The sequence below is a fragment of the Carassius carassius genome, chromosome 6, assembly GCF_963082965.1.
Source record: "Carassius carassius chromosome 6, fCarCar2.1, whole genome shotgun sequence".
NCBI classification, from domain to species: Eukaryota; Metazoa; Chordata; class Actinopteri; order Cypriniformes; family Cyprinidae; genus Carassius; species Carassius carassius.
The window spans coordinates 39,106,105-39,117,890 of record NC_081760.1 but is presented as its reverse complement, the minus strand read 5'-3'; the positions used below and the strand labels follow the sequence as shown (position 1 = coordinate 39,117,890).

The window sequence follows — 11,786 nt, the reverse complement described above, 5'->3', positions numbered from 1 at the left end:
CCTGGGAAGCCCAAACAAAGATGATTGGACTCTGAGATGAAAATAACAGTGTTTCGACGACATGGCGACAAACACACTCTAGGTACAACAACCTACATCTAGGTACAGGTTAACACCTGATGATATTTCTTCTGGGCTTTTGAATTACAACAAATGTGTTTTAGAAACACACAGTTATAACAGCCAGAGATAAGACTAAGACAGAAGTCAAGGGTCAAGAGCCCAACTAAAGCAAACACTGATCTCTAACATGGTTACTTCAAATGAAACAATAAATCAACATCTAAACCTTAGTTCATTCTCAATAAGATCTTCTGTAGACGTCTGACAGAAATAAAGTCAGTCTGGTTATTAATAAGTGGAGCTGGTGATGCTGTTTGTGGGGTTGTTTAATCAGATCTTGAGAGATTTCATGTATTTTATTTCAGTTGATTTCATCTAAGGCTGTGTCTGAAGTCAGTTGTAGTAGTTCTTGTGTTTCTCTTTTCTTCAGTGATTCTGTTTGTTAACAGCAGCTGTTCATCACTAATTCTCAATCAGCACTTAGTTAATCACTTAATTACTTAAATGCAAAGTTTTAAAACTTACATGGTTTAAATCAAGGCAATCTGTTTACTCAAGCGGTTTGAGTTAAGTTAACTTGTTGGGTTTTACAGTGCATGAACTAGCTTTTCTTCATCAGAAACAGATAACATGTTTCGTAGCTTAGCAATGTTTCTAAGATGGAAGAATGCAGTTTTTGTCACATATGAAATATGGTTTTCAAAAGACAAAGTGCTGTATAATATAACACCCAGATTTTTGACTGTAGAGGAAGTAACAGTACATCCATTTAGCTGTTTTTTGGTCCAATAATTAATATCTCTGTCTTATCCGAATTTAATAGGAGAAAAGTATTGGTCATCCAATCTTTTACATTTTAACACACTCTGTTAGCTTAGATCATTTTGAAGTTTCATCTGGTCTCATTGAGATATATAACAGAGTATCATAAGCATAACAGTGGAAGCTAATTCCGTATTTTCTAATAATATTACCAAGGGGCAACATGTATATTGAAAATAGAAGGGGACCTAGGACGGATCCTTGTGGCACTCCATATTTTACTGATGATAAATGAGATGACTTCTCATTTAAATAAACAAAATGGTAGCGATCAGACAGGTAGGATCTAAACCATCTTAGAGCCTGCCCTTGAATACCTGTATAGTTTTGTAATCGATCTATGAGTATGTCATGATCTATGGTGTCAAACGCAGCACTAAGATCAAGTAAAACTAGAAATGAGATGCAGCCTTGATCTGACGTAAGAAGCAGGTCATTTGTAATTTTAACAAGTGCAGTTTCTGTGCTATGGTGGGGCCTATAACCTGACTAAATTTGTTCATATGGATACTTTTTTTGCAGGAAGGAACTCAATTGAGCAGACACAACTTTTTTTTTATTTTAGACATGAATGGAATATTTGAAATAGGCCTATAATTTGCCAGTTCACTAGGATCTAGTTTTGGTTTCTTAATAAGAGGCTTAATAACCGCAAACTTGAATGGTTAGTTTGCAGTGTATTTTTGGGTACAAATAGCAGTTGAGATAGATCAGGCAGGTTATTTGCGAATCTTTCTTTGGTGGCTGGAACAATAGTTCTGCCCAGACGGTATCGCTGAGACATATAGTTAATATCAGTGATATGCAGCATGCATGATACAAGGAAATGGTCTGTAACATCATCACTTTGAGGTACGATCTCTATATAAGTAAGATCGATTCCATGTGATATAATTAAATTTAGTGTATGATTAAAACGATGGCATGCTTCAACATTTTTTTCCTTTATAGGATCCTTACTGTAGCTTGCATCAATGACAGGTCCTCACATGAATTTCTCCTCAGCCTCCATGATGGACACATTTTCCACAACAGCAAGAGCACAGATGATGGACCACCAGAGAAAGAATTAAGATTCATCACAGCCCAAAATAAGCCAAACATCATTTTGCATGTGTAGTTTTTATATATATATATATTTTTTTTTACAACAAAATCAAAAGTGCGTTTCTATATTAAGCACAAAACTATTATTTTTATAGCAATGGTCTAACATTATGGATTAACTATTTGGCATTAAAAACAATGTGAATATGACACCATGCAGAGCACAACTTACACACAAGACCTACCTCTGGATAAAGGTCATCCATAATGAATCTGATCTGGTCACTGTGGGTGTACTGTCCCGAATTGAAGTCAGGTGAGTGGAGATAACATCAATTTGCTCCTGATCTTCAATGAACAAAGGCACAGGCACTTTCTTGATGGAACACTTCTGATGGAAAAAATCTTCCCCCGAAGAGAGAAAGAGATGGGTGTTTTTAGTTTATACAAGTTTAGAAAGAGATATTTTAATTTTCTTAAGTAGCTAAAGCAAACACACACCTTTATGAGATACAAGTTAAAGAACTAAAGACAGAGTATGATAAAACACACATTAAGTGCACATACATTTGTCCAGATCAGTAAGCTATTTTAAGAAAACTGTATATTAAGATATACATTAGAGAATTAGATCATCTCATCAATAAGAAACAACTCAAACCTAAATCTACATTCAAACCATATGGGACCAAAGTTTTTAATGTGGGTTTTATCATGCATGACGTATGTATTATTTTACAAAATACTAGTGAGTGAGTGTGCAGTTCAACTCTTTTTACTTAGAGACTTGGAGATTTGCATACATACATACATACATACAGTACATGCCTATTATAAATGTGTATTTTGTGTGTTCACATCATAGACTGTCAAAAAAATAAATAAATCACACATTTGTGATTATCCACTCTAATGTTGCTCCAGAAACTATGTGGAGTATGTTTAAATGCAAGGAGTAAACAGGGTCTTACAAGAAGAAGCCATGTCACGCAAGCTAAAGACAGACAACAGGATAAAAAGTAAATGTAAGACAGAGACAGAGAGGGTAAAGAAAAGACTAGGGGCAGCTTGACCTACACGTGGTTAGCTTAGTTTGAGTCAGACAGATTACCTGACTCAATCAAGTAGCATACTTGTGCCTCTCGAAATAAATCATTGACCAATCTTTTGAATTGATAGCGCATCAATCGTTTATAAATAATAAATGTTGCATCATTACAATACAATCAACAACAATAACTTTAGCAGATAATTTAACATATCTCAGTTCGTATCGATATGTGACTACTAGGCTCATATAATGATATATAGCCTCCCCCTACTGGACGCATGAGGAACAACAGGGGCGTAAAACTGCTTGGGGCGTATATCTACCGGCTCCAGGTCTGCCGCCTCCCTCTACTCGGTTTCATGTTCATGAGGACAAATGAAGCAGAAGTAAATTGATCAGCAACATATAAATCTTCCACTAGAGGGCGAGAGTAAACTGAATGTGTAAGTTCACTGACGTCATCTAGAGCCCTACCAGAAACACCCTAAAATGAAAAATGCAACTGTTTTTTTATATATATATATATATATATATATATATATATATACTTTTATCAGTTGTAATAAACATAAAAAAAATTTTTAGGAGCAAACAGACCAGATCCTACTGACATTTGGACTTTTTTTTTTTTTGATAATGCTTAAAAATATATATCATACATTTAAACTTGAGTTTGTCTTTTTTCTTAATGTGCATGAACACTGGCTCCATTTAATCATCATAGGACTTAATTATTAGTATCATACCATTAGCATAAAGTTTCATACCTCCATTCTTTATTTTAAACACACAGGAGATGAGTAAACTTTTACAATGAATCAAACCAGAACGACAAAAAAAAAGTTTTCTATCAATTACTTTGAAGCCACATGAAGCTAATTTTAGTGAAACCAATAAATGTAGAGTTTAGTGATAGAAATGTATCTTATATTAGCCGCTAGATGGAGCCAGATGTTTCAATAAGACCTGGTTGTGGGTTTACTGTAGATGCTAGACAACTATAATAACACATGTAATGGTGAACAAAACATCACAAACACTAACACTAGTGCGATTCAATAGAGAGCATCTTTTCACAGACTATAATCTGTGCAATGTCTTTTTTCTCTCTTCTGAAATTACACTATCCCTAAAGGTATTTCATAAAATATTAGTGTTCATCCTGTTTTATATATTCTGATAGGCTGCAGCTCCCTAAAGGCAGGTCTTGATTTAAGGGGGATGATATCTCCCTTGTTGAAAAAAAGACAAAAATCATCCCCTCTGTAAAACCTCATCCCCTATAGATTAATTATGCTGTATATTATGTAAAATATTATCATGCAAATTAAATAGGCTATTAAAATTCTCCACTTATGATAATTTACTAACTAAAAAGCAGTAACTTCAGCCAGGTACTGAAACAAACTCTGAGCAAGCTTTCTTCATTTTTGTTAAATTTGGCCATTATTGTTAAATTGATAAAACGTTTACCAATTTAAAATTGTGTGGTTGCCAGTTGTTAATGTTAAATTGGTAAAAGTGACCACAACATTATATTGTAGGAGAGTTTTGCACAAACACTTAAAGGGATAGTTCACCTTCAGTTGCTGGTTCCTATTGACTTCATAGTGTTTTTTCTTTCTTTTTTTCATACTATGGAATTCAGTGGGAGCAAGCAACTGAAGGTGAACTATCCTTTTAATATTTACACTTCCTTCCAAAAAGTGTACACATTTAGTCTGATGTACAGTTTGAAATGTCTTTTTGATATCTCATTAGGATACATTAGAGTATATACTATATAATAAGTCATGCACATAATTACATTTGTTTATACTGTTGAGATTCAAGCCTCAGTGTGGCCGTTAGTTAAACCACTGCTGTTTAGCTCCAAAAAGCACCATATAACTTTCCAAATTTAACGACTACTGTCTGAAAATCCTCTTTTAGCTGGTCCGCCTGTTCATTTACTTCTGCAAACATCTGTTAAAATGGTTATTGAAAAACCTTTTCCTGTTTTTATCACACCTGCACGTGGCTGAAGAGCGTCTTGGTTTGACCTAAACAATTTAAATGAAAGGAGAAAACCACAACCACATTTTAGCTCTTCTTTAGTACATTTACCACAGTATTAAACAACCCTGCAAACATACAACATTGAGATATTTACAAACGAGTCTCTTAAACCTAATACAAGTACTTTTTCTATTTAAAATAAATTCATTACCAAATCAAACATGTGTTTGTTCTTTAAAGTATTTTTGTAGACATTCAAACACAACTCATCATGTCTCGTCAGTCTTTTGCTCGTTTGATGATTAGCTCAACCCCAATATCACAACACAACATTAATCATTAATAATCGTACATATTTTCCTAGACTGAAAATTATATTTGTATTATTCTCTAGATGAATTCAGAAAAGCAAACTAGCATATCGCTATAAAAGTTGCACTTTATTTTGAATTTAGCCACACAGACAAATAACAATGAAAATTATGCTTGTTTAACGTGGTTTTGACCAAAGTTTACTAACTTAAACAACTGTGTCATTTAAAGCAATACATTTTTTATAAACATTCTTTGTCATTTATTTGTGTGCTCATTGTTTTGGTTTGATTTAATTTGTTATATATGCAAAATAATTGCATTTGTCAAATCACAGTATAATATTGTCTTCTGCTCTTATAGTATTCTGTTCACAATCTCTGTTCAGTCTCATATGCTTATTTTCAACATGTACTCCACCAATTCACATCCATGCAAAGCATGACAACTCGAAATCCACTGTCCAGATTTAGTTGTCAACCCAAATTATTAACATAGTCGCAACACACAAAATAAATAATAAATGGAATGGAATGAAATTAAGTGGTGACTAAATGTCAAAGTGTTGTTTCATTAAATTGTTTTATTTAAGTAAACTTAATAAGAAGCAAAATCCAGTTTTGAGTGTATGTGTCAAAAGCTGCATGCGTCTCTGAATGGAAACTTGTGTTTGTATTTCCTGTTTTTATCACACCCTCACATAAACTGAGCTGTCACTATTTTAAACATGTGAAAGGAGCAACATGAGAAGCAAACTTTAAAATGTCTCATGATTCACAAACTGAACTGAACTATTCTGATCAATAAAGAACACGTTTTAACATTAAATTAATTATGAGTCCACTTTTATCAACCAATGAATATAAACAAATGTAAAAGAAAGAAAAAAACAGTCTGTTTTTAATATAGCATTGCAGATATTTATATAATAATCTTTGATTTAAGTTAGTTGAGTCTCATGTGGTGAATTTGATCGTGGCGTAATCAGAGTGAATCTCCTCCTCTTCACTGAATCTGACTGTAACATCACCGAGAGACTCTTCATGCTTCTGGAAACTGACACCAGTGTACAGGAGCTCATCAGAGGGGATTGTGGGTAACTGTGAGTGAACTGATCTGTGTGTGTGAGCATCACCTCGTCTCCTGTGTCTTAATTTGCACACAGTCAGAGTGAATCCAGCGATCAGCAGCAGAATCACACACACACTAATAATGATGATCCTGGAGTAATCTGAGAATAAAACACACAGAGTAATAATTAAAAAGAAACAAAAGTTTACAGTAGGTTTTAAAAAATAAAGTTCAGTAAAATTATTGTGATTGCTGTCTGTAGATAAATGATCTGATTGTTCAAGGTTTGATATCTGAAAATGTAAGAATAAATAAAATTATCTCACCCTTGCTGATGTTTAAATGCACTTTAGTGATGATGTGAGCTCCACACCAGTATATCCCAGAATCCTCTTCTCTCAGATCAGTGATGTTCACAGTAAAGACTCCAGTAGATGCTTCATCACTGAAAGAGATTCGATCATCTCTGATCGTCTCCAATGAAACTCCATCCTTCACACACATGGAGGCTTCATGTGCTTTGCAGAAGCTTTTCTGATCTTCATCCTGATGTTTGCACTGGATTGACACGTCGTCTCCTTCATACTTAGTCAAGTTCAGCTCTGGAAATGTTTACAGACACAAGAACATCAATTCACAGCCGTAGTTTCACATATTCAGATGCAGAAACCTTCCTCACCCTCGTTCATGATGACGATCAGATGAGTGTAAAGATAATTGAGCTCTGTTTCTAATGTCACTGCACACCAGTATTTCCCAGCATCCTCTGCTGTCAGTCCAGTGATGCTCCCAGTGAAGACACCTGCAGTGACGTCATCATTCAGAGTCAATCTGCCAGTCTTGGTCTCTTTCTCTTCTCTCACAGTCTCACTGAGAGGATTTCTGTCTCTAGTGGAGCACTTCCCCTTACAGAGAGACTTTGGCTTTGATTTATAGATTGAATCATAAGGACAGATGATCTCAGCTGATTCTCCTTCATCTCTCACTACTGGAGGCACTAAAAACAATCAAACACAGATATTTAACACAAATGATGGTGAATGTACTGTGTTTACTGTAGTGAAATCATCTGAAAGGACTCACTGATGAGGTTGAGCTGAATTTGAGTGTTCAGGGAGATGAAAGTCAGATGTGTGTCTCTGGTTTCTGCTCCACACCAGTAAACTCCAGCATCTCTCACACTCACATTACTGATGCTCACTGTAACAACTCTCTCTTCATTTCTCTCTGATGAACCACTCATTTCTGTCACTTTAGATGAGACAATGGTTTGGCACATGTGATCATCATTGTCTTTGCAGAAATTAACTTTATTTTGCTCTGGGATCTGACAGGTGATGTTGACTTCTCCACCAGGATGCACAGATTCAGTCACACGCTTTGGATATTTTTCATCTATGAACCAAATCAAATTACATTAATATCATAACATATATATATAGACAAAAGACAAAGTATCTGAGGTTCCTCACCGTGTCTGACGCACAGCTGTATCTCAGTGAAGCTCTCAGTATAGTCAGATACTTTCACTCCACACCTGTATGTTCCTTCATCTGCAGCTTTCAGCTCTCTAAAAAACACCATCAAGACTCCTGCTCTGGTGTCGTCATATAAAGAAACATCTCCATTCTCCATCCATTCACTCTGAACTCCTGGATTCTTCCTCTCTGAACATCCGTCTGATTCTTTACAGATGTATTTTGGGTTGGTTTTGTATTGAGGATGTTCACACTTGAACATCAAACGACCTCCTGAGGAGCCGTTCACTCTAGACACGCCCACTTTATGATTAATATGTAGATGAACAGTATTAATAATGGAGTAACTGTATGAGTATCTATTGATCCAAACTCCACATAAATAAACTCCTCCATCATCCGGTCTCACAGGAGAAATAACCACAGTCATGAGTCGTTGATGTGTTTTATCAGTCAAACTGAACCTTACATTCTTTCTATGTGCGGTGTTTATCATCTCATGAATGGAGTTTTTATTTTCTTTGAAGATGATCTTATAATAATAAATATGATTCTGTGAATATTCACAGTTGAAGGTTGCAGTTAGTCCATTATTCACCTCCAGTCTTTTTGTCACGCTACAGCATGAATCTGTCGTTTAGATATAAGAGAACATATTTATAGAATGTGCATCTGAGATTTATTGTTTAGTATAGTTTATAAGAGGGTACTGGGCTGCATATACTGTTAACTAGGATGACCAAATGACCTCTTAAAAAAGCGAAAATCACTTTATAATTACCAACATAAGTTCAATGAGAACTGCCTTCTAAAAGAGCAGCATCAGGTACAGTAATACTTGGCTGATTCCTTTACAGTGCTTTAGTGAAAATATAAATTCACAGAAGAACTTCTTTTGCTTTTTCTCGGTCAGGCATGATGTGCAAATTACATCCATGTCAATGGCAAAAAAGGGTGCAAATTAGATGCTTGTGACATTAGTTCAAAGCTCAAAACATCAGTTAATGGAAAGAGTTTGTCTGCTAAGTCAACTGGTCAGTAAGTGTTAATTTGTTAATGCACTAAATTTGATAATAATTAATCATTCAGTTAATACATTAACTAATAATGAATAATTATATTTAAAATTGACATTCAAATATATTAATAAATGCTGTAAAAAAGTATTCTATGATCTTTACTTTTTTTTTTTTTTACCTTTTTAATGGTCAGCCTAGTTTAACATTAGAATTGAAATATACTGTAAATATACTGGAGATGTTGCTAAAAAAGTATATTTGTATTTCATAAATCAAAATTACTCACCAACTAACACATGCAAATTTATTTCAACAACCCATGAACCTGAAATCCCAATCCTGTATTTTCCAGAGTCCTCTGCATTTAGTTCTCTAATGAAAAGCATGATGCGTTTGTTTTTGTTGAGATACAGAATAAATCTTCCTTTATTAATCTGGTGATCTTCTTCATTATTGTTTATTATTGTATGCCACCCTCCGTGGAGTTGTTTTTGCAGATATTGAGATTTACTGGTTGAAGACCTCCCAGAATCCACCAGAACACTTCCTCCAGAATATCCAGTTACATCGATGTCTTTTTCTGCAGCTGTCAATCAGATTGATACTGTGATCAGAAAGATGAACAGAAAACAGCATCATTACTGCAGTGATGAAAGAGAAAAGCTCTGACCTGAGATCAGGTAGAAAGTGAGGAAGATGAGGAGGATCTTCATTGTGAGTTGAGTTCAGTCTTCTTTCTGCTGAATGATCTCTGTGTGAATCTCTCTGTCTCTACATCTGTCTGCTTTAGTTACTTCCTCTTTATTCAGCTCTTTATCAGTAATGAGCAGCTTTACTGGCTCCTCCCACCATCACCACTGACTGAATATCACATTAATCACACTGAAAGAGTGACACCTAGTGGAGTTACACTGTCTGATGCTGAGAGATCACACAGGTTTCATGTAAACAAGGACAGCATCATCATTATTTTAATCTCCCACCAGAGGGAAACTGAATACATAACTTCAATGAGGTTCCACAGAGTCTGTACGAAGCATCAACAACTTTTTATAAGGACAACATACCAGATCTGACTGACTTTTGATGCGTTTGGATAATTTATACATACATAAACAATAATAATATGACAGGTTTGTGGATTCAGCACCATGGACAGCAGCTTTCAGACAAACATGAGTTTCTCTGCTTCTTTTCTTCACTTTGACTTTGAGCATAATAACTATCTTCATCAAAACAATGGCTCTGTGTAATTATCAAATATTTGGCCAACATTTCATTCCTCCAGATTCATTCTTTGTCTTTGAAAATACTAGAGGTGAGTAAATCAGTTTAGTTTATAATTAATCGAACCATAACACAAGAAAATAAATGTATGTTCTCGATCAACCACCCACACAATAGTTCATGAAACTATTTTTTATAATTAGGAAATGTATTGTTTATTTACCTCAGATTCGCCACTAGATGAAGCCAGAGGTTTCAGTTTCAGTAAGACAGCTGGTTCTGCGTTTACTGTAGGTGCTTCAAAACTAATAACAAATGCAATGAGAAACAGGAACAAACACCATCAGTAGAGAGATTCAGTAGAGCTCGTCTGCACAGCTTACAAGAACAAAAATAAAAATACAGATAAACGATACTGTAATTTACAATCTGACCAAGTTCTCAGACATTATTCGTTCAGACTATAACACGTGCAGTGTCTTTATTGTATATCCTTAAATTGCACTTCCCTAAATAAAATTGACAAAATGAAAGTGTTCATTCAGTGTCATATATTCTGAATATGTACAAATCTAGTCTGATATAATGAAATTTATCATTTTGATATCTCAGCATGTCAGAGTATGGTGTTTAAAATAACACTGTAAATACTGTATAATTAGACACTTCCATAATTTTCTGAAAATGCAGCCTGCGGTTTTGCAGGAAGATGCTGCTCCAAATGACACAGAATCAATTGGATTGCATTACTGAAATCTTTCACTAGAGGGCACGAGTATCATTTACATGTAAACAGTCTGGAGGGCCTCTGTAATCTTAAAACACAGCTTCAAAATTAAAATCATTTCAATACATTCAAACAACAAAACATGATGAAAACGCTAAACATGCGAGATAAAGTACAAAATATAACATATACAACTAACATAATTCATGCATCAGGAAATGTGTTGAATCACAAAGGCTGATCCCCTCTTATATACAGAACATCATGAGTGACTTCATGTCTTTATTAAACAACATCATCTTTCAGTCTCACTGGGAAATCATAAAATGTATCTGATACTATTGTTTTGACATTTATACTTTGAGATTTTGACGTCTTTGTCAGCTGTAAGATACCCCTCCGTTTTAGGAGGAAACATTCGATCTGACTTGCAGGATAAATACTTTATGTCTATAATATATATCTATTCTGATTTATAACTTATCAAAACAGAACATGCACACAGACCATTCAACTACCATAACATACTAAAAGATCATAAAAAACAACAACAACAACACATTTAACATATATTAACCCATATTTACCACTAGATGGAGCCAGAGGTTTCAATGAGACATTTGTGTTCATGTTTCAGTCTCAGAAAAATACAGGAGCCTCAGAGCGACCGTTAATCTGTCAAGATCAGAGGTGGTTAATCTGTCAAGATCAGAGGTGGGTAATCCAGGGGCCAAAGAGTAAAAGTCCTAGAGTTAAAGTTAATGAGATAATTAAGTGACTAATTAAATGATGATTGTGCATTAATGAATAACACCTGCTGTTACTTGGAGATCAGTGTTTGGTTTAGTTGTGTCAGATCTCTCTCTGTAACTTCTCATGTCTCAATGTGGAAAAAAGAGATCTGTGATATATAAAGAACGTATAGTCACACTGAGCTGGTTTACTTGCATATCAAATAATGTTTTTTTGTC

The 11,786-nt window shown here is 34.8% G+C and overlaps 1 protein-coding gene across 1 annotated transcript; it reads right to left on the bottom strand.

Annotated features, from left to right (window-relative positions):
- Positions 1-6,249: 6,249 nt before the first annotated feature.
- On the bottom strand, positions 6,250-9,643 carry LOC132141751 (polymeric immunoglobulin receptor-like). Its single transcript, XM_059551414.1, has 7 exons — positions 9,532-9,643; positions 9,148-9,447; positions 7,837-8,472; positions 7,448-7,759; positions 7,044-7,361; positions 6,691-6,966; positions 6,250-6,524 (listed from the first exon to the last, which is right to left on the bottom strand). Exons 1-7 carry the CDS (start codon positions 9,572-9,574, stop codon positions 6,250-6,252), a joined length of 2,160 nt encoding a protein of 719 aa, XP_059407397.1. The 5' UTR covers positions 9,575-9,643.
- Positions 9,644-11,786: the final 2,143 nt, after the last annotated feature.